Consider the following 23135-nt stretch of genomic DNA (forward strand, 5'->3'; position numbering starts at 1 on the left):
ACTTCCTACCTGTGTGACCCTGGGCAAGTCACTTAACCCCCATTGCCTAGCCTTCCCACTCCTCTGTCTTAGAACCAATACCCAATATTGATCCTAAGACAGAAGGTAAAGGTTTTAAAAAAAAGTCTTTTTTTTTTCTCCCACATATCCCACATCCATTGGAAATCCACAATCAAAGATGAAACCCCCATAGAGTGATAAACATCAGGAATCCTTGCCCTAATTTAAAAAGTGTCAGTAACTTCAGAATATAGAGTATTTTCTTATTAAATTTCAAGTAGATGATTCATTGGTGAAAAACAAACATGAATCATATTCTCTGCCAGTTAGTTTACAGGAATATGGTAGTAGGAGCATGAAAAAGACCAGGGATGGTTTCATGTTCTCAGAAATTAAAGGATTGGAAAAATAGTGAAATCTATCAGTTCAATAAATATTACATTTATTTACATGAGTACAGCACTGTTCGGTACTGTGGGGGATATAGAATAGTATTAGTGTCTTTGTGACAAGAAACTTGAAGGAGAAATATTTCATAAATGGGTGGGGGTAAAAAGCTAGACCTGTGATTTTTATCATCATAAATAAATTCCTTTCGAATCTAGGGAGAGATCACATTGAGCTGGAATAGTAGAAAGGGGCTTTCTAAAACTAGAAAGAATATGAGAAGGGGAACAATATTGTGTTCTTTTTATCCATATTCATGGGATCATAGATTTAGAATTGAAAGGGAATTCAGAAATTATCTAGGGCAACCCCTTAATTTTATATATGAGGAAACTGAAGCCCTGGGAGGGTGAATGATTTGCCAAAGGCCACATAGATTATACTCATCAGAGTTGGGATTTAAACTTGGGCCCTCTGACTCAAGCCAGTGCTCTTTCTGGCATACTTTTATAATCATATTCCTAACCACAATCCAGATGTAGAGGGTAGTTTTACATTCATTTATGAAGAAATTTTGTGATCTCAAAACTAATTTTATATAGTCATGTGTACTTCAAATTACCAGCCAATTTTGTACATACTATAAATTTACCTTTATTTTATATAGGTAAAAAGGAAGAATGTTTGATATGTAGCACTCCTTGCCGCACAATTTTACTTTCAAAACAAGTAAGTTATTAGTTTTGCAGTAATGTTTGCTTCTACATATGAAGATTCTTAATGGCTTGTATATTAGAAACTTATATTTATTCTATTAGTTGTACTAAAAGATTTTATTAAAATTCTGAGCGTCTGAAGTATATGTAACTGCAGGATAATTTTTGCATTATCATTTATTAGTATTTGTTGATTTATAATGTAGTTGGTCTGCAGAGTACTGAAAATTAGTTGTTTAAATAATTTCCTTTAGAAAACATTTGTTGAGACTTCTGAGATATAGGAGAGAGTGGTTTTTTTTAAAGAAATACTTCAGAAAGTTTTTTTTTTCTTCTTAAAACCCTTAACTTCCATCTTAGAATCAAAACTTAGAATTGGTTCCAAGGCAGAAGGTTCCAAGTCCTTACCTGGGCTAAGAGGATTAAGTAACTTGCCCAGGGTCACACAACAGAAATAATTCTTTAAGATATTATAGAGATTTAAGCCACTTCCTTCATACCATATAAAATTAGGAGAGCTATTTTTTGTAAACCACCTGATATAAACCATTAGTCTAATTATCAGTGAATTATGCCTAGTAGTATAATTTTGTTAGGATTATGTGATTTATTAGTCAGACATAAAGTAGCTTGGTTATAACTGTGACTTGCAGCCTTACTTAAAACATAGTTGCTCTCCTTGCCACAGAGCTCTCTGCAGAGTCAGCTTTCTATTGTAGATGTTTATCACTAGCATGTTGAAATTAAGAAGAGAATGTTTTCAGTGGACAAAGTATACCAAAGAGAGTCTTTTAAGTTGATGATGTATATTAAAATAGGGAGCACAGAAGTTCAGAATGTTTGATGTGGCCAGTCATATGAAAGGAGTGTAAAAACTGAATACCCTTCAGCCTACTCAGCCATCCTTGAAAAACTACTCTGTACGGTAATGAGCATTTGAATGTATTAGGGCTATGTAGAATAATCAAGTCGTTTTTAAAATCAGGGATTCTTAAGCTTTTTGTGTGAAAGGTTCTTTTGACATTTTGGGAAAGATTAATACTATTGTGGTCCAGTTGCCTACATTCATGATTGAAGGAAATGCCCAATTGCATGTAAAGGTTAGTGAAAAATAAAGATGTAAATTTTCCCCATCCACTTGCATAGATCCCCTGAAATTTATCTACAGACCAGTGCACCTTTGTTTTCAGATAATGATCATTTCTACCTTACAACAAAATTAGTTTTTTTTGTTGTTGTTGTTGTTTAAACCCTTAACTTCTGTGTATTGTCTCATAGGTGGAAGATTGGTAAGGGTGGGCAATGGGGGTCAAGTGACTTGCCCAGGGTCACACAGCTAGGAAGTGTCTGAGGCCAGATTTGAACCTAGGACCTCCCAGTCTCTAGGCCTGACTCTCAATCCACTGAGCTACCCAGCTGCCCCCAAAATTAGTTTTTTAGAAACAATTTCTAAACTTACATCTTGAGCAACCCTATTATATACAGAGATATATAATAGTCAATACTTTTTGGATGCAAACTATATATAACATTTTGTATCATTCACTCTTCTTTTCCAGTTTATATAATAGAATTATGGATTTTTTTCTAAATGGAAGGAACTTTAGAGATCACCTGTGCCCTTAAACTCAGGTTTTATGTTTTGTGTTTGTTTTTCCCAAAGACTAGTTTTTCTGAGAAATGAAGGGCAGCATAATATACTTTGTTAAGTCTAAAAGCAGCCCCCTGGGGTAAGGGGAAGTAGTTTTGAGATCCCTGATTTAGTAGAACACTATATATAATTTTCTAGTTGAGAAACTGAGGCCAAGGGATTGAAATGACTAGATGAAGACTGTGCAGCATTGACATTAGGTTTTATGAATAACATGCAAAACACTTTTGGTCTTAAGGTCAGAGTCTACATAGTTTTCTAACATTTTGGAATAGAATTTTAATGGCTCCCAACTCCTGTATTAGAAGTAATAACATATAGATTATCTCTTTGTTTCCCTCTTCAGACTGATTTTAATATTCAAGCATTCTTTATGGGAATAGATGGATTATGCAAGAAATATTCAAAAGAAACATCACAGGTGAGTTATAGATGAAGTAGTTTCAAAGACTGCTTATCAGAATGGAGGATTTAACAGTCCTTTTTGGGATAGTGATTCATGACTGGCTTTGAGATGATCTAAGGTGTGACCAATTGTCTCTACAGAGGAAAATCTAATTAAAAGACTGACAAATTATCTTAATGGAGCTTTCTAGCTGTTTTACTTTGCTCTATTTATAAAAATAAAGTCATGCATATTTAGACTGAATATTTTTATGTCAGTTATAACTTCATTGATATAATAGAAATCTAGGTTTTAGATAGTCTTAGGAATAATTTTTATTTTTCTATGATTATTATTTCATCAGAGGCCTACAATAATTATTCTTTAGTTTACTTTGGTAGACCTGAGAAACTTCCAAATCTTAAAAATTAGAAACTAATGGTCTTCCTGCAACATTTCTACAAAATGTTGGTGTGTCATCCAGGACTTTCACCAGAATAGACTTCCAGTGATGGCAATTTATTACCTTGAGAAGGAAGACGATTTTATTTTTTAATATTTGTGAACTTTTCTTCATTTAATTGAAATGTGATTTTGTAACTTATATACTGGTTCTGGACCTTGAAAAGTCTAATAAGTTTAATAATTTAAAATCTAATAAGTTTAATACTTTTTCCTATCATCCTTCTTCAAACTTGTGGCTGTGTCTCCTCCTAAGTCTTGTGTTCTCTAAGCTAAGTAACCATAGTCCTTGGACTGATTGGCTTGTGGTATGATTTCTTTCGCTTTCCTCACTGTTGGCTAAGGATATTGCCACTTATTGAAAAAAATGAGGCTTCAGTTCAATGGTAGTTTCCTGTTCTCACCTCAAAACACATTAGAATCAGCTCCGTCCCTCTCCTACTTTCCCCTAATTTCTACTTTTATTTTTATTATCCATACTTGGTCATTATTGTAAGAGGACACTCATACAAAACCAAAACCACAAAATAAAACCATAAACACACTGATGTGAAATATAGTATACTTTGATCTGCATCTATCCAACCTCCTAATAGTTCTTTCTCTGGAGGGGGATAGCACTCCCTGTCATAAGTCTTTCAGGATTGTCCTAGATAATTACATTGCTGAGAGTAACCAAGTTTTATCTATTTTTGCTTTAGCTTTGTCTGAAATCATGATTACTACTCCTGCTTTTTTTTACTTCAGAAGATGCACAATAAATTCTGCTCCATTTCCTTACCTTTACTCTGTGTGTATTTGCCAGCCTCAAATTGGTTTCTTTTAAACAGCATTTTGTGGGGTTCTGGTTTTAAATCCACTCTGCTATCTGCTTCCTTTTTATGGGTGAGTTCATCACATTCACATTCATAGTTATGATTACCAACTGTGTACTCCCCTTCATCTTATTTTCCCCTTTTGATCCTGCTCTTTTTCCTTTCACTCTGTCCCTCATTATAGCTATTTTGCTTTTAATCACCAGCCTCCTACTTTCTCCTCCCTTCTCTTACACCTGCTCTTCATCTTGTCTCCCTCCAACTTCTCTATAGGGTGAGATTGGATTCTATATCTAAATGAGTATGGCTGTTATTCTCTCTCTGAGAAATTACTACGAGAGTAAAGTATGAGCATTTACTGTCACCACTCTCATCCTCCCCTCCACTAAAATAGTTTTCCATGTCTCTTTAGGTGAGATAATTTACCCTATTCTACCTTTCCCTTCTCCTTTCTCTCAGTGCTATCCTCTTTTTTCATCCCTTGATATTTTTTTTGCTTGTCATATACTAATCAGCTTACTCCACATCCTCTGTCTATGTATACTCCTTCTAACTGCTCTCATATTGATAAAAAAAAATTTAAGAATTACAAATATTGCCTTTCCATGTAGAAATACATACAGTTTGACCATATCAAATCCCTTACATTTTCTCTTTCTTAATTACATTTTTAGGCTTCTGTTGGGTCTTGTATTTGGACATCAAGTTTTTTGTTTAGGTCTGGTCTTTTTATCCAGAATGTTTGGAATCTATTTTATTAAATACCATTTCCCCCCCTGAAAGAATATACTCAGTATTGCTGGATAGGTGATTCTGGATTGTAAATCTGTATCTTTTTCCTGACATAGAAGGGGATAATTAAAACAAAGAAAATGTACACAAAACTTCAAAGAAAAATATGAATTGGTCTCAGGCTCTGGATGAGCTCAAAAAGGATTTCAAAAGTCAATTAAGAGGCAGAGGAAAAATGGGGAAGAAAAAGGAAAGCATTGTAAGAAGAAAATAATAGCAGAATTGGCCAAGTGAAAAAGGAGGTTCAAAAGTTCACGGAAGAAAATCATTTCTTAAAAATTAGAATTGGACTACTAGAAGCTAATGACAAGAAACAATAAAACAAAATCAAAAGAATTAAAAAACAGAAGAAAATATAAAATATCTCACTGAAAAAACAGTTTACCTAGAAAATAGGTCCAGGAGAGGCAACTACCTGAAAGCCGTGAGCAAAAAAAAAAAAAAAAGCCTGAACATTACAATACAAGAAATTATCAAAGAAAAGTGCCCTGATATTCCTGAATGAGAGTAAAATAGAAACTGAAAAAATCTTGAAATAAATCCCCAAATGACAACTCCTAGGAATATTATAGCTAAATTTTTGCCTTGAACCAAGGAGAAAATACTTCAAGCTGCCAGAAAATAGCAATTCAAATACCATGGAGCTATATTCACGATTACACTGGACTTAGCAGCCTTCACTTTAAAGGATCAGAAGGCATGGAATATGATATTCCAGAGGACAAAGGAGCTAGGACTTCAACCAAGAATCACTTACCCAGAAAAACTCAGCATAAATCCTTCAAGCTTCCCCTCTACTTACTGTGTAAGTGCACAGTAGTTGAATTTCCCTTTGCTTTTTTCAAAATGTGCTTTTTGATTCCTCATCCTACATCCTTCTCTTCCACTCCTTACCCTACTGTCTCACCATCCCTTCAGGTAAGTCAGCTCCTATAGAATGCATTTTATTCTCCATTCTCCAGGCCATGCTGGACAGGAAGACATTTCCAACTTCCTTCCTATCATTTGCTTCTCTTCTTCTTGAGTGACTTTCATTTCCATTTTATAGATTTTGATGAACTTGTGAGGTAATATAGGTTTCAGTCTGTGGAATGTTAATTCAATTCTTTCTTTTTCTTCCTAAGTCTTTAATCCACTTTCCTACCTTTAAATCTTTAGTTGCTAAGATCCTTCTGCCCCGATATTATCTATATTGTTCTTTGTGACCTTCAACACAAATAAGCATTTTAAAAATAGCCTTTTCTTGCCCTGGAAGAGATATTTATTTTATTATTTTTGTCTTTTCACTTTAACTATAGTTTGTGTATATTTCTCTCATTTTTAGTATTTGAAGTCAAATATCTTATTTCTGTTTGGTTCCTCTTAGAAAAATGCCTCTGATAACTTATATTTTTCAAAAGTCTGTTTTCATTTATACTCTAATCTCCTTTGCCCTTCAGAATATCTAATTCTAATCTTTTCTCTGGTTTCTTTTAGATTAGTAGTAGTCTTGTGCTATTTGAATTGATTTCCTTGATAGCTAAAATCTTTTTTTCTCTTGGATTCTTCAAAACTTGTTATTTGACATTGAAATTCTAAAGTTTAATCAATGAATGAATTCTTTGATGAATAAAGGTTGGAACCCCTCTATGTTGATTATTTATGGATTTTGTCATGTAATCATTTGCCCTCTGTTTTCAACTTCTAGTCAACTTTCATGTAATATTTCTTATAGTATTTAGGATTTACATGTCATGTTTTTCTTAAAACTTGCGATCTTGAAATTATTTCTATGTATACTACCCACAAAGTTAGTTTCTTTCAGGTGTATAGAACTTGTGCAGTCTTTAAATTTTATTTTTTGAAACAGATGTTGGTACATGTGGAACAATTTTCTTTCATATCTTCATTTTTGAATTTCCCATCTGCTATTCTCTTTTTCAAAAATTCATCTGATAGGTGTTCTCAATCATGCTCTCATCTGTCCAAATAACTTCTTTGATAATTCTCATTGCTACCATAATTTCTGCCTTAATTTTTATCTGTTTCCTCTTTTGATTTTCTTTTCCCCTTTTGAACCATTCTGGATTCTGTTGCTGTTATTTGATTATTTCAGAGAGACCCACAGAATTTGTCTTCTTTCCTTTTCATGGGAGTTTTCAGGGTATTTTCTTCAACATATTTCTTCATTGCATTGTGATCCTTTTTGGTGTCTGGGAACATTTTCCTTATCTCTCTGGTTTTTTCTGTGGGGGAACATGGCTTATCCTAGATGCTTCAGATTCTTCAGGCATCTACTGGGGGTCTTGGAAAATATCCTCTGTGGATAAGGGAGCACTACTACTGCTATATAGTACTATAAAATAATGTACAATGTCCTTTATTATTACTATATTTAATCTTGATAATGTCTTACTATTTAATTTATTGATTAAGCTTTATTGTATATATGTGCACATCAGAAAATCATGTTATATATGGGGTTAGCAGGTGTTTGCTCGTGTCTGTGGTTTCAACCGTCCATGCTAGGTCTTGGAACATATCTCCTGAGGGAGACCCCTATTGCACTTAATATGATAAAAATTTAAATTTATCAACAACTTAATTTTTTTTAATTAAAAATATAGTCGGAGAATAATAAGCTGTCTTTGCAAGATGGGGAGATGTTGATTTGCGTAACTCAGGATGAATATAAAGAAAATTATTAAAAACGAATACTTGTATGTTAAGGAGACATACTGATTCTTGTATTAAGAATTCTTTATAATTTCTGGATCACTATAAGTGTTTGAGCAATGCTTCCTTATATGTCTGCATTATAGTACTTTCATATGAATGAATTAATTTTATCTTTAAAAGTACCATGTGTAAGAAGCATAGGTTTAATGATCAATTTGATTATATACCAAATATCCTTTACAATGCACTTTGACTTAATTTTGCCTCTTAGAATCCTTCAGTTTCCTTCAAACCAGCCGCTGTGCACTTTTTGCATAAATTCTGCTCTATACATACTTTGAGGCCCTTAGGTGATACAGTGGATAGAGTTCTGGCCTGGAACCATAAAGACTTAAATTCAAATTCAGCATCAGATACTCAGGAGCTCTTTGATAAATCACTTACCTTTTGTGTGCCTCAGTTTCTTCATTTGTAAAATGGGAGTAAAAATAGCACCTCTTTTCCATGTTTGTTTGAGAATCAAATGAGATAATATTTGTAAAGCACTTAGCATAGTGCCTTGCACCTAGTTCTTGCTATATAAATGTTGAAAACTATTAATATTATTACTATTTCTTATTAATATTATTATTAGCAAGTGCTTTCTACACCTTGAAATTTCATTGTAATTCTTTACCTATGTACACATTTTATTCCTCTAGTACAGTGATGGTGAACCTTTTAGAAAACATGTGCTGTCCCCTCCCCCAAACTGCATACAGTGCCCTGTCCCCCCCTGAGCCTGAGTGCTAACCCCACCCCCAACACCTTACTCCAGACAAGAGAAGGGAATAGCCTAAGCACTCTGCTCAGGAGAAGGAGTAAGTATAAAGAGGTGGGGAGGCTCTGTGGAGAAGGGGAAGGGAGCAACTCTGCCAGAGTCCCTCTGCCTTTCTAGTAACTAACTCTGCCAGGGATGGCTTGCATGCCTACAGAGAGGTTTCTGCTTGCCATCTTTGGCATATGCGCCCTAGGTTTACCATCACAGCACTAGTAGAATATAGACACTTTGAAGTCAGGATGTTTCTTATCTTTGTATTCTGACACCTGATGTGGCACCTTGTACTTAGCAGGCTCTTAATGTTCATTGAATTGTTGAAATGAGGTACTGTTAAGGAAATGATGAATTCTTATGACTTTGAACTATAATAAATATCAAAACAAATAAGCATTTAGATGATCTATTTTTGTAGGGGTGAGATGTCTGGCAGTTTTTTCTGAGCTCTGGTGTATTACCTATATTGCTTCATGGGTTATTAGTCTCCCATTTTCTTCAGGCATGGCTACTGCTCAGAGGGGATAAGGTTTTCTAGTCTATTCCCCAAATGAAAGGTTAATACGATGCTTTTTAAGGAAAATATAGAGAGTCTATAGTTATCTTTAAGAAAATAAGCTTCTGGTGATATCCAACTGGTGTTAACTAAACTATAGATAAAACTGAAGTGATTTTGATAATGAAGATTGTACTCTAAGAAAGTGAGGAGAAATATATTAACCTGGGGGTATGTAATGGCATAATGCAGGAGTGCTAAGCAGATGTACTGATTACTATATTACTTATGGATTCTCTATAGTTTCTGGATCACCACAGATGTTTGGGCAATGCTTCCTCACATTTTCATAATACTTTATTGTTTGTAAAGCACTTTTTACATGAAATGTTTCATTTTATCCTTCAAACAACTTAGTGTAAGAAGCAGAGATTATTGTACAAGTTTTTTTTTTTTTCAGGTGAGTAAATGAACTCTTGCTTGTCAAAGGTTAAATATAGGAGTTAGGACTAGAACTGAGTTTTTCCAACTTCCAGCCCAATGCTCTTTCCATGAATAACAATAGTAATAATAATAATATTATAACATTTGTATGTATACTAACATTTATATAAAGCTTTAAGTTTTACAAAGCACTTTATTTCATTTGATCCACTTCATGCTACTTTCTTAATAGTACATTCTTTTCTAGTACTAATTATCACACTGTCTTATAGATTAGAATTTGAGTCAAATATTTTTCTCTTAAAAAAATCTATCTTGATCATATATTCCTTATACCTTATCTTTCTTTAGCAGAAATGTCTCTCTTTAAGATTATTTACATGAATTTGGAAAATGATCTCTCTTTTTCTCGAGTACAAATATCATCTACATTAAGTATCAAACATAAGAACCTCATTCGTCTCTCTTGAAATTGAAACAAAATCTGCCATCTTTCTTAATAATAGCTATGTCTGATAATTTCCTGCCAAATCCCCAGTGTTGATAAGAATTTTATTTAGTTTCATTAAGAATATAATTTAGGTCAGAGAAAGGGTTTGTGACTTTTACACTGTCCCCTTTAAGAGAGAGGACAGAGAGAGTTTGCTGGGGTCACTTTAAGAGGCCTAGCATAAAAAGAAGCTGGGTTAGTTCTGGGCCCTGACTCTCTGACTTCATGAGGAGCAGGTGTCTGGGTGATTCTCAGAAAGAAAAGAAAAATCTTTAGTGACTTTGAGACTATTACTTTAGATTTGAAATACAAATCCTGTGATCAGAAAGAGAGTGTGGACTGAGCTTTTCTCCTCTGAGCCAGAGGGAGAACTGAAGAACAGTTTTGTCAACTAAGGTGACAGTTGGCCTGGAGTGGAGAAAGACTAAACTGTCAGAGGCCTGGTAACTTCTCTGACTTCTGGAGAGAGAGAGAAACTGCTTCAGCTTCTCTCTGAAGGTTTTAGAAGTGTAACTTTAGAAGTTTAAATATATAATAAAGTTCATCAATTTAGCATAGGTTAGAAAGTTAGAAATTTGATATCTTTAGTCAGTAAGCATAGTTTCAGTGCAGGTCCACCTTGGAGGTAAAGAAGAAGCATCATGAGTTTATTTAGATATTATAGAATAAAGTTTATTTATAATATTTACAATATTACTAAATTCTATATTATAGAATAAAGAAAATAGATATCATAACTAATATGCCTATCCCTAACTCCTAATTTCTATCCTCCTTATTTCTTTTTTCCTATCTCAACCACAAATAAATTAGAGTTGGATTAAACTGCATCTGGCCTTCCATCCACTGCCTGTGAATTAGTTTAACAATTGACAATTTTATTATTTATTTATAACACCAGATAGCTTTATTATTATTTACAATTATTTGTGAATGTGGTTTTCAGATTAAATTCAGAAACAGTTTAATTTTCAATTTCAATTAAATCCAACAGAGGTTTATTAAATACTTACTATGTATAAGGTTCTGTGTTAGACACCAAGAGCCTTTTTTATTGAAAGGGATATGGCATGTACAAAAATAAGTAAACATATAGGAATTTGAGGAAGAAGAGAGCACCACAAATGAAGACGTTAGGCTTCAGAAGGAAAGCCTTCTCCTCAATTTTCATGTCATTAAATTGAAGATTGGAAAAAAAAAAGACTTGGGGCAATCTTTTTTTCTGTTTATGCTTGTTGTCTTATGAGACCTCACCAGAGACTGTCCTCTTTTTGGATCGGAGATGACCCTGAATTCTAAGCTAAAAGGGTCTGAGCATAGGCCCAGTAGCAGACTGTATCTACAAAGGATCATAGATTTAGAACTAGAAGGGGCCTTAGCGACTGTCTAATCCAATCCCATCTTTTTACACATGAAGAAACTAAAATCCACAGAAGTGTTTTGTTCAAGTTATATAAGTAGTAAGTGACCGAGGTAGAATATGAACCTTGGGCCAGTCCTGTTTCCATAAAGCACTGCCTTTGTGAAGGGACATTTTACCAGACTGATTCTAGGGTGATTCATTTTTCAGACAAAATAGCTTTTACAGACTAACAAAATGATTGCAGTCAGCATTGGTGGAGAGAGTACCCACATGGATGAAATGATGGATCTTTGAAATACAAAAGTATGTTTCATGGGGGCTTCTTAAACCAATTCATTTTCTCTGTTTTTTTTTTGTCCCTTTGTTTTTTCTTCATTGATTTAGTTTTTGTTTTTCATTGTACAGTTATATCTCATGTATCCAGAGGTCATTTATTCAGCTATTGTTCCACACAAGAAACAGGAAAGAAGCAAAAAAACCAAAAGAACCTCACTCACTAGATATGTCATGAAGTTTGTGAGCTAGTCTGTGGATCTTGCTTATGAGAGCCCTTTAGGCCTTATTTTTATTAGATACTATTGTTAGAAACTTGGTTATTTGCTTTTTTAGCCCACAGCAAATTAATAATTAGAGAAAAATCTACTAAATGTAAAGAATTGACTGCTGACAGAGGAGAAAAACAAGGAACAACTGTTAAACTAGAAGAAGGCAGCATCCTTCAGCATGATAATAGCTCCCAAGGTTTCACTGTACTATAACATAGCATAATCATTGATGCACTTAATGAAAACTCTTGGTTGTGGGCCTGGCCTGACTCAGGCTGATTGGTGGTTCAGGCTTAGGATTAAAAGAAAATTAGACAATACAACACTAACAAAAGCTAAATTTACTTAATAGTAGTATGGAAAGGATAATGGGCAAGGATACAGCACTAATTTAGGTAAGCAGAGTCAGTTCCTCTGTTCTCCAAGTGGGACATCTTCAAATCTGAGGGTTGCTGCCTCTTTGTAAACTTGTCTTCTTATCCCTGAGGCCACCAGGAAACTGGTCAGCAGCTCTGTTTCATAACCTTGGACCAGTGAAGTCTCTGAGATTGCTTTTATGTCTTAAAAGGGAAAATTAATCCTCTACATGGCTGGGACCTTTGTAAATGTTCTTTCTACCATACCTTGAGGTGTCAAAAAGAGATAAATTGTGTTTCCTGAAGAAGACAGGAAAATATGTCATATATTTTAGACAGATTTCTATCCCAAATAGCTAACTTGTTTAAAGTTCATAGAATTTTTAGGACCAGAGATTTAGTGCTGGAAGGAGACTTTCGAGGCCATCTAGGCCAACTTCCTTCTTTTATAGCTGAGGAAACTCAGGCCTGAAAGAGCCCCAGGCCATGCTGTGGTAGGAAGGAAGCCAGGACTCAAAGCCAGGGATTCTGAATCTCATGCTTTTCCGACTTTACTATATTATCTCTGTTCATTTTGGTGTTTAAAAAATTAAATTTCAGTAATATAGAAAATTATAGGACTAGCTCTTTACCTAGTTGAGGTTAATTAATAATAATAATAATAATAGCTAGCATTTATATAACTTTTTAAAGTTTGCAAAAATAATTTCCGTATAGTAAATAATATCAATAATAATAACAGCTAACTTTTATAATAATGCTCACTATGTACAAGTTACCATACTAAGTACTTTATAATTACGATCTCATTTGATCCTCACAAAAACCCTGAGAGAAGAGTGTTTATTATTATCCCCATTTTACAGATGAGGAACTGAGGCAAACACGATTAAGTAACTAGCCCAAGGTCATACAGCTATCAAGTGCTTAGGACAGGTTTTGAACTCAGATTTTCCAGCTTTCTGTGTATTGCATTTGCTATCCATCTCATAAGATGCCAGATAACCGAGCCATTGCTGTATTTAATAAAAATCTCACTCCATTTTAGTCAGTTAGATGCAAATTGTTTGTTCTCAATGAGTCCCCTATACTGAAAGCAGCAAGACAGTTTTTATTTGCATTTGACTACTATATCTCATATAAAAATGTTTATAAAATGTTTCCGACTTTTAGAAATACTTCTCTTCAAACCACTTTGTTACAGCTAATAAAGTAAAATGGGGGTTTTGGATGGGAATATGTGATGTGTCAGCAGCTGAAATTTCTGTTATATTTTTAGATTTCAGAATTTCAAGAAAAACACAGGAGGAGGTTGTTAACATTCTATAGAGAAAAGGTAAGTCTGTTGTTGACTCTGAAAGCCAAAGTTGCTATTTAGGGTCATGTGCTCTTGAAGTTTCATGAAGCTGATGCTGGAATAATGGTCAGTAGGACAGGACTTTTGACTTGCCTTTTTCAGTATTCTTGAGGATGGCAAGTAAGAGGAGGTACAGGACGATGAGGCAAGAGCCCAATGGGTCCAAGGAGAGAAAATGGGAGCTTCAGGTACTTAGACTGGGAGAAGGAAGCCAAGAGTTGTTGAGTAGGCTGTGAGTGGTGTGTGCCAATGAGTGGTAAACTGTTCTTGTCACACTCTGATATTCACCTGGCTGTGAATGTCAGAGTTAATTACTAGGATTTATCACCGTCCTTTGAAGTCCAGCATAACCTTCTGTATGCTTTTCTTTTTAGACTTCAAAGTGTATTTCAAAATAAAGCTCTTTTTTCTATAGCCCTTTCTAAAGGCTTTTGCTATATATGTGAAGGAATGACTTGGGTTTAAGAAATTTATTTTGGAACCTTAGAATTTTAGAGTCAATTTATAGCATTATCAGCCAGAAAGCCCTTTTGAGGGTCCCCAAACTACCTTATCTTTATTCTTTCTTCTTTGAGAAATTAAGGCTGTCTCATTCAGACAGTATTCGAGTATTACATTAGAGAGCAGCCTCCATTAGGCACTTGTTGATGGAATTAAAGTGACCAGAGGGGTGTGGGCAGGGAAGGACCTGGGGACAAAAGAGAAGTCAGCTTTTGGAAGGGAGAGCCTCTGCAGGGGAGGGTGTCAGTGGTCTCAGCTGTGATGAAAATATCTCAAAGCCTCACTTCACAGTGTTTTTACCTTCATTACCCACAAGTGGCTTTATTTCATTTGAGGAAGTCCAGTTTGTGTCCTCCAAAGCAAACCTGACCTCGAGTTGGAAGAGGAAGATCCGCTATTTCACTCAGCCTTGGGATGCAAACAGGACCTTCCTTCAGTGGTTGTGACTTGCCTTGAGGAGGGAGCAAGACAATTATAATTGAAGCGAGGCCAATTGTGTGAGAGTAGTTGGGGGAGGGGGTTAGTGGCATCTGAGGAAAAGAGACCCACAGTTTTGCTCTTAAGCCCTCAGCATCTCTTCCTTGCTTTCCAGATTCCTCCTCCCCTTTACCCAACTTTCCTTGGATATTATGGTAATTAACCATCTGATTGGGGTATCTTAGAAGTGTTATTATTGAAACTTTTAAAGCTATATTGGGAATCACTCATACTGTCTGGGACCTGAATATTGGGAATTTTAAGAATTTTTTTTTTCATGTAGAAGTCTATGTCTTTTATAAGGACAATAGTTTTTACACCTGAATTGTCTCTACACCATTGCTTAGCTAGTGGACTTGGTGAAGGGCAGTTAGTTGAAATTAAGAAGTGAATTTCTATTGTAACTTGAGTTTACTGACCTCCAAAGGCTTTACTGTGAGTTTTCTTTAGAGGAGCATGTTTTTGTTTTTTGTTTTTTTTTTTATGCTGGGCTGCTAGAATAGAGGAGAGAAAAATAGTTTTAATGGTATTTAGAACAGAAGAAGAGTCTTTAGAGGAAGCCTCACCCACATTAGACTTGGGTTTGGGAAATGTAAAGACAATCCTCTTAATAATTGGGCTGTTTTTACATATGATACTAGGACCTAAATTGTCATCAGATGATGGAGGAAAACATGAGGAAGTGGTTTCTTGTAAATTTTTGTGCCTGGTCAAAAGCTGTTTTGAAGCCAAGCGAGGGCTAGAGATTTCATGCTTCTCCTTCTGGAGGTATTTTCAATCCAGATAAACAACAGTGGAAGAAAAGTGAACATATGGGGCAGAGTCCATAACCTTTTGGGGAGGGGGAATTACTTGCCATTTGTCTGCAGTCTCAGGATGGGTTTGTGGAGTCAAGTCCCTGATGTGGAGCAGAAGGAGGAGTAGCATCACCTAAAACAATCCTGATAAACCTCCGGCAGCATCCAGCTTGGTAACCTGTCAGAGAAGGATTCAGGATCCCCTTGTAAATCAGACTCTCCTGGTTAGGGAACCCTGACAGAGAATCACAAAAAGGGAGTTTAGAGATCATTTAGTTCAACCCCTTCATTTCACAAAGGAGGAAAAGGGCTTAGAGGTGAAGGTATTTGGCCAAGGTTAGGAGGTAGAAAATAGCATTCTTGATGTACTTAAAATTTACATGTAAATTTTATCTCCCATGACAGAATTTAACTTCCTTAAGGACAGAGATTGTTTTCTCCTTTGTATTTGTATCCCCAGCAGCTAGTACATACAGTGCTTCCCTGGCACATAATGAGGGCATTAAGTACCACATCTTTGTAGATTGACTCTGGCCTAGGAGTTGAAGATTATCTGACTTCATATCTAGTATTCTTTTCACCATAACTTTTTGGTTTATAGTGCTTTTATCCAACCCCTATATTCTTTAGCTGTGTCATTGCCCTGTCCAAAAACCTTTTGTGGCTTCTTTTTGTCTTGAAGAGAATCTCTAATCTGGTAGCGAATCAGGTAGAGAAGATCAAGGAGGTACATAATTGCTGTCTTCAAATATTCAGGAGATTGTCAAGAGAAAGAAGGATCCTACTTCTTCTGTTTGACCATAAAGTACAGTTCTAGGGACAGTGGGTGGAAGATAACAAAAAAAAAAAATAATAAATCTGGGGATAAGGAAAAGCTTTATACCAGTGGTTCCCAAATTTTTGGCCTACCGCCCCCTTTCCAGAATAAATATTACTTAGCCCCCTGGAAATTAATTTTTTTAAATGTTAATAGCAATTAATAGGAAAGATAAATGCACCTGTGGCCATCACACCTCCCTGGATCACTGCAGCACCCACTAGGGGGTGGTAGCACCCACTTTGGGAATCACTGCTTTATAGTAATTAGATCTCAAAAAAAAAAACAGATGAACTAATTCAGGAGGCATCAAGTTCCTCCTCATTGAAGGTCTTGAAACCCTTGTCCTCTTGAGCTTTGATCAGGTAGAAATGCATTTGTTGCTCCATGTTGGGCTTCCCCACTCTTCTTACCCAAGAGGTTTTCCTTTGTGCTTTCTCATATGCCAAAATATCAAGTGACTGTGATATAATCTCAGAAATATTCACAGATCCACAGAATTTCAGAGGCTATTAGTCTAAACCATATATGAACTTATGTGCTCTTCCATAATTCTTTGTCTTTGGAGTCTGTTGGTCAGATTTTCTTTTAGTTTTGAGTTCTGGTTCTTCCATTCAGAACTTCTGTAATTCTTGATTCTCTATTGTATATTTAAAATTATGTAATTTCTTTTTTGTTTTGTTGAATTCTACTTTGAGTCTTCTGGTTTTTGCCCCTCATTTCCTCCTCTCTCTTTTTTGAAAGACTTCTTTTAATTCTCTGATTTACTTCCTGATGCATTTTGGATTTTCTTGATGTTGTTCTATTACTGTTTCTTCAAGTCTTGTAGAATTGATTTCCTTCCTTTTTTCCCCTGAGGATTTTAAATTTTCTTTCCTTCATGTTATAATATTCATTCATTATATTATGCCTTTTTCTAGGTTGCTTGAGTTAGTCCATCAGTACATACCTTAGGCAGGAAAATTATGTGGGCCAAGAATTCAAATTCTGTCAACCAACAAGCACTTTAATTAAATACTTGCTTGCTATGTGTCAGGGACCATATTAGCTGGTAGCTCTGCAAAGGCCAAAATAAAAGTCTCTTCCCTCAAGGAATTTATATGCCAACAGGGGAAACACTGTATGTACATATAAGGAAATACAAAATAAATGCAAAGGAGATAGCAAGTAATGGGGAAGGGAGAGAGGGACAGGAAGAGAGACTAGCAGGTGAGGGAAAGGCCCCTTAAAGGATGGAGAACTTGAGCTGAACTTTGAAGGAAGCAAGGGATTATTCTAAGAGCCAGGTGAAGAAAGAGAGCATTCCAAGTAATGGGAGACAACCTGAACAAAGGCATGAACCAGGAGATGAAATGTTTTATTCAAGGAATAGCAAATAGACAAGACTGGTTTAAATATTATATATGAAGAGGAGTGAGATGTAAGTAATAAGCCTGAAAAGTAAGCTGGAGTCAGAAGGGTTATAAATGCCAAGCTAATGGATTTATATTTGGTCCTAAAAATTAGAGGGAGCCATTGAAACTTTCTGAGCAGGGAAGTGACAAAGTCAGACTCATGCTTTGGAAATATTGGTGTAGTAGTCTAGGTGAGAAGTTATGAGAACCTAAATAGGGTGGTGACCATGTGAGTGGAAAGAAGAAGATGGTTGTGAGAAATGCTTTGGAGGTAAAATCGACAGGATTTAGCATCTAATTGGATTTGTGAGATTAAGGAGAATAAAGAGATGAGGATGATTCTGATCTGAAGTTGTAGACCTGGGTGACTGGAAGTGGGGTGGTGGTATTCTTGACAGAAAAAGGGAAATTAGAAAGAGGAAGGAGTTTAGGTAATGAATTTGGACATGTTGAATTTGTAGTGCCTATAAGAATATCCAGTTGGAATAAGGGGAAGAGAGTGGTCAGATTCATCTTGAGAGATTGTACAATGGTTTCAGCAACCCTAACTTGCTCCTTAATGGGAAAAACCAACTTTGTAATAGCAGTATTCTCTTAGTAATGCTTTATGGCTATGAATTCTGCACTCCTACAATCTCCAAAGAATCAAAATTAAGGCAGGAGCCTTAGAGACTCATGGTGGGAATAAGTAGGTTGCAATGGTGACCTATATGTAGAAAGTAACCTAAGGAATATCACAGAAATGTAGTATTAAAAAAGCAGGCAGTCCAGATAGGTATTGAGAGCAAGGAGTTAATAAGTGGATACCTTGGATATTGCCCTGGTATTCACAAATGGTTAGTAACCTTGAGGAAGGCCTCCAGGACCTTGAAGACTCTCATCCTCAAAGATTTATAAGAGACCATGGATAAAAGTCTTACATGAAAAGTTGTAAATAGGTTGGGACCTATACTGATGGAGGGAAGTACCCATTAAAAAAATTTTTTTTAAACCCTTACCTTCTGTCTTAGAATCAATACTGGGTATTGGTTCTAAGGCAGAAGAATGGTTAGGGCTAGGCAATGGGGGTTAAGTGACTTGCCCAGGGTCACACAGTTAGGAAGTATCTGAGGCCAGATTTGAACATAGGACCTCCTGTCTCTGGACCTGGCTCTCTATCCACTGAGCCACCCAGCTGCCCCCTAGGGGAATACCCATGTTTTAAAAGATCATGAAAACACTATGTACAGATGCTATTGTGATTAACAAAATGCAAATTTGTTTTCATTATTATTGAAAGGATCATAGCTTTTTTCATCATGTATTTTCTCATCATCCACTAATAGTACCACTGTTATTATGTGAGAGGTCCCTGAAATTTATTATTAATGTTAAAAACTGATCCTCATAATTAAAAAAAAAAAAGTAGCAGCATTGTTCTATGGAAACCTGGGGCTGTTTTTGAAAGAATTATTTGTAGCATTAAAATATATAGAATGTCTCACTTTGATGCTTGGATGGATTGGATCCCATTCTTTTAGACTAAAACCTTCCAACTATGAATTCTAATTGAACCTGATGTAGTTAATTTTATTTTCAGCACACATTATCTGAAATCTGACTGATTTTTTTTTTCCTGGAATAACTGATTCTAAGTTAAAATGACAAAAAGATCTAGACTTCATCTAAACCACTGTCCATAGCATATAGTATTTTTCAATTCCTTCAAAGTGAGTATTTTCTAAATAAATAATGTAATTTAATTTATGCCACTTAGTAAATATGCCAATATGTAGCATAATTGCTAATTTTATATGTTATATGGTAGCAGGTTTAAATGTCAAAATCTATCTTAAATATTAGTATAACTAGTGTATTCTAATATATGGAAATCATTTAATTATATTTAGATTTCAAAATTAGAAGACTCTCTTAAAACATTAACACAGCAGATACAACAGATTCAAAGGTAAGGTGAAATTAAATTTTTAGTAAATCTTCAAAAGTAAGTAAGAAAAAATTGCAGTTATGTAGCACTTTGAGGTCTATAAAATATTTTCCTTACAACCATCCTGTGAAATAACCAGGCTAATGATTATCAAGATAAATAAACTGAGACTTAGATTACACAGCCCATGTTTGAACAAGGGTTTGAACCTAGGCCCTTTTTTCAAGCCCAGTGCCCTTTACTGTGAATTTTTTTATATAAACGTTGTAATAATATCAACAGGTATTTCTGTTGTTGTACCACTATTCATTCACCAATATTCACCAATAAAGCCTCTCGTATTCATTAACTTGGTGTTACCTTTGTATCTTCCTCTCAGCTTTCATGCCAAATTAATTAGAGTCCAACTCTACTTCTGCCACATCTCTAGCATCTTCTTTTTTCTTACCATCATCACTCTAATGAAGATTCTCATTCCCTTCCACATAGACTTGGCAATAGCCTCTTCATGGGGTTTCTCATGCAATTTTCTTATTTTTCCAAACCACTGCTAGATTCCTCTTCTTTTTTCATCTACTCATGTCACATTTCTGTTCATATCCCTTCAGGATTTCCCTATCACATACCAAATAGAGTTCAGTATCTTTGCCTACTATTCTTGTGTTGTCTGGAGCTATCTTTTAAATCTTATTTCATCCTAGTTCCCTCTACACACTGTATATTCTACCCAAACTGAACCATTTGCTGTCCCCTGCCTTTGTCCCCATGAATCTTCTTGCTCATGAGCTCTTCTTGGGGGTAGTAACTCCTTTGATCTTCTTCCCTCTCTGATCTTGCCTGCCCTTTAAAATATGAATCCTCTCTGTGTCATGGACCTCTTTGGTAATCTGGTGAAGTCAATAAACCCATTTGTGGAGTAATGTTTTTAAATATATAAAATAAAATGTAAAGGATTACATAGAAAGCCAATTATATTGAAACATATCAGAATTTTTAAAAAAAGTTCAGAGACCCCCCCAATTAAGAGCCCTCTAATGCAAATACTTTTTCTTCCAAGAAGCTTTTTCGATCCTCCCAGTTAATAATGATTTTGTCCCCTTTGGATCCCAAATCACACTTTGTTGTACATCTCTGATAGCACTTAATATGTTTTATTTTCTTCTATAGTCATTTGTGTTTGTGTCATCTTTTCTACATACTAAACTATAAGCTTCTTGAGGGCAGAAACTATGTTTTCTCTAAATACCCAGGTTTTTTTTTCATATAGCAGGCCCTTAATAATTATTTGTTAAATTTAATGCCCTTGGAGAGCACTTCCATAAGATGGAGCCCTATTATGCTGTAAAAATTAACTCAGTGGAAAGAGCCCTGACTTCAGAGTAAGAGAATCAAGAGTCCATATCTTACCTTTGGTTCTTGCTCCTTTTGTAGCACTAATTTCTCTGGGCCTCATTTTCTTCATCTATAAATTGAGAAAGTTGGACCAGATGTTTTCTGACATCATATTCAGCCCTTGATTTGTGATCTCGTGGTCATTAAAACAAATCCTGGAACCATCAGTTTCATACAGGAATGAAATTGTCACAGTGATAATTCTTTTGAAGACATTTTAAAATGTAGTGTTATAAATAAGTAGCTGTTATTGTCACATTTTTATTTCATGTGTACCAACTAGCCTGGAAAATAACCATTTAATCAGCAATAATAACAATGATTATTATTCAAATTTATGTAGTAGTTGCAAACTTTAAAATTTGCAAAGCATTTATTGTCCTCACATTCCTGTGAGCTCAGTATTGTATTATCACCATTTTACAAATGAGAAAACTTAGGTCTAGAGCAGTGATGGGCAAACTATGGCCTGTGGGCCTGATGCAGCTCCCTGAAATGTTCTATCTGGCTGCACAACATTATTCCTAATCTGACAAATACAATGAGTAGAATACAATATAATGAAACTTTGAAAGAGTTGCCTTAGAAACAGACTGACAGATGAGCATTTCCTTTCCTTTGGCCCCCTCTTTAAAAAGTTTGCCCATCACTGGGCTAGAAAGTTGAAGTAACTTGCCAAGCTCATAAGGATTAATAATTTAGTAGGTAAATGAAATTGCTAATGATTTTCTCAATGTTTCCTCTTAGTTTTCCAAATAACCACCATGCCAAGGAGAGAAGCAGGAAAGCGTTTTGAAATACTAGTAAATTTTTAGGACTTTTTTCTCAAAAACATGACTGTCATAAGTAAAACTTAGTTTTAGAAGTATTACTGTTTTTAAATTGTGTGGTATTTTGTAGTATTTAATTTGGTTTCTTTTCCTACCTCTATTTAGTAAGAGACCATCTCAACAAACAGTGCAGTTACCTGTTTCTAAAACAGTAAAAAATTCAGTTTTAAGTAAGTGTAATAATTAATAAAGATGTATAATTCAAAAATATATGTCCTAGAAGTACACTAAACAATTTTATGACATTCAATTTATTGTTTTTCATAGCTCCTTCAGCAAAACCAATTGGATATTCTTCATATTCATTCTTGCCAGCTTACTCTTCAGCCTCCCAAATGTATGTATGTATGTAGCTACTAAGACTAAAAATGAGTATTTCTCCCCCAGATTTTGTAGTGATTTAATTTAGCTTTATAAAGAATTTGGGGAAATTTTTAATTTGATCTGCAAAATTTGTATAAGCCTTTTATTTTCTATTTTTTTCCTTATGTCTTGCCACAAATACTATAGACCAGAAACACACTTTTATATAAAAAGCTATTTCCTCTCTCTCCTTCTTTAGGATTTCCCTTCTGCTACTGGTGCCATATTTGAAGTCTACCTTTCCAGCTTGGTATATACTATATGGTTATCTAGAACAAAGCTTCAGTGAAGAACTTTCATGGATGTTTTGATGATTGAGCTAAAAAAATCCTTAGATAAAATTCAGAAGTTAGCAACTCTTGGTAAAGGTGCAATCATTGGTTGGCACCTTAGTATTTGTTGATATCACTTTCCACTGTATGTAACCTTCCTTTTTTTTCTTTTACTTAATAGTATGCAATGCCTCTGGTTCCATAGTAGGTCTTTTATAAATATTTTGTTGAGAGACTAGTTCCTTTTCTCTCCCACTCCCTTTTCACGTGCTTTCTTTTTACACTGCTTTTATTTTTATTCTCCCTTTCTAATTTTTCTTTAAACCTAAGGCCACTTAATTCAGGGCTTTTAATGTCATTGTCAGTACATTGTTTTGAAATATTTTAGTAGCTGTCTAGTCTGATCCTTCATTGTAGCATGAAGGTGAGGCTCGGGGCTTTCAGAGGCTCATGCCAATGCTCTGGACGAGCCAATATTGAAATTCTTCAATATAGAGCCAGCAATAGAGTGTTGTCTGAGGACCAAACTAAGTTTGGAGATATTCATCCTCTTAGTGTGGCCCCTAGCCGATGGTTTTCTGGGGCAAAGTAAGTCATTATTACCTGTGAGGGAGTTGCTGTATGTATTAGTAAA

The 23135-nt window shown here is 35.1% G+C and overlaps 1 protein-coding gene across 1 annotated transcript in view; it reads left to right on the top strand.

The window, feature by feature from the left end:
• RNF212 (ring finger protein 212) overlaps positions 1 to 23135 on the top strand; it is a 47514-nt gene that overhangs the window by 4305 nt on the left and 20074 nt on the right. Inside the window, exons 2-7 of the mRNA XM_044682379.1 lie at positions 1055 to 1116; positions 3101 to 3175; positions 13654 to 13710; positions 19607 to 19665; positions 21972 to 22036; positions 22134 to 22203. Of these exons, the coding sequence (XP_044538314.1) occupies positions 1055 to 1116; positions 3101 to 3175; positions 13654 to 13710; positions 19607 to 19665; positions 21972 to 22036; positions 22134 to 22203 (388 nt within the window). The remainder of the gene's footprint in view (positions 1 to 1054; positions 1117 to 3100; positions 3176 to 13653; positions 13711 to 19606; positions 19666 to 21971; positions 22037 to 22133; positions 22204 to 23135) is intronic.

This window comes from Gracilinanus agilis, chromosome 6 (assembly GCF_016433145.1).
Source record: "Gracilinanus agilis isolate LMUSP501 chromosome 6, AgileGrace, whole genome shotgun sequence".
In the NCBI taxonomy this organism is placed as follows: Eukaryota; Metazoa; Chordata; class Mammalia; order Didelphimorphia; family Didelphidae; genus Gracilinanus; species Gracilinanus agilis.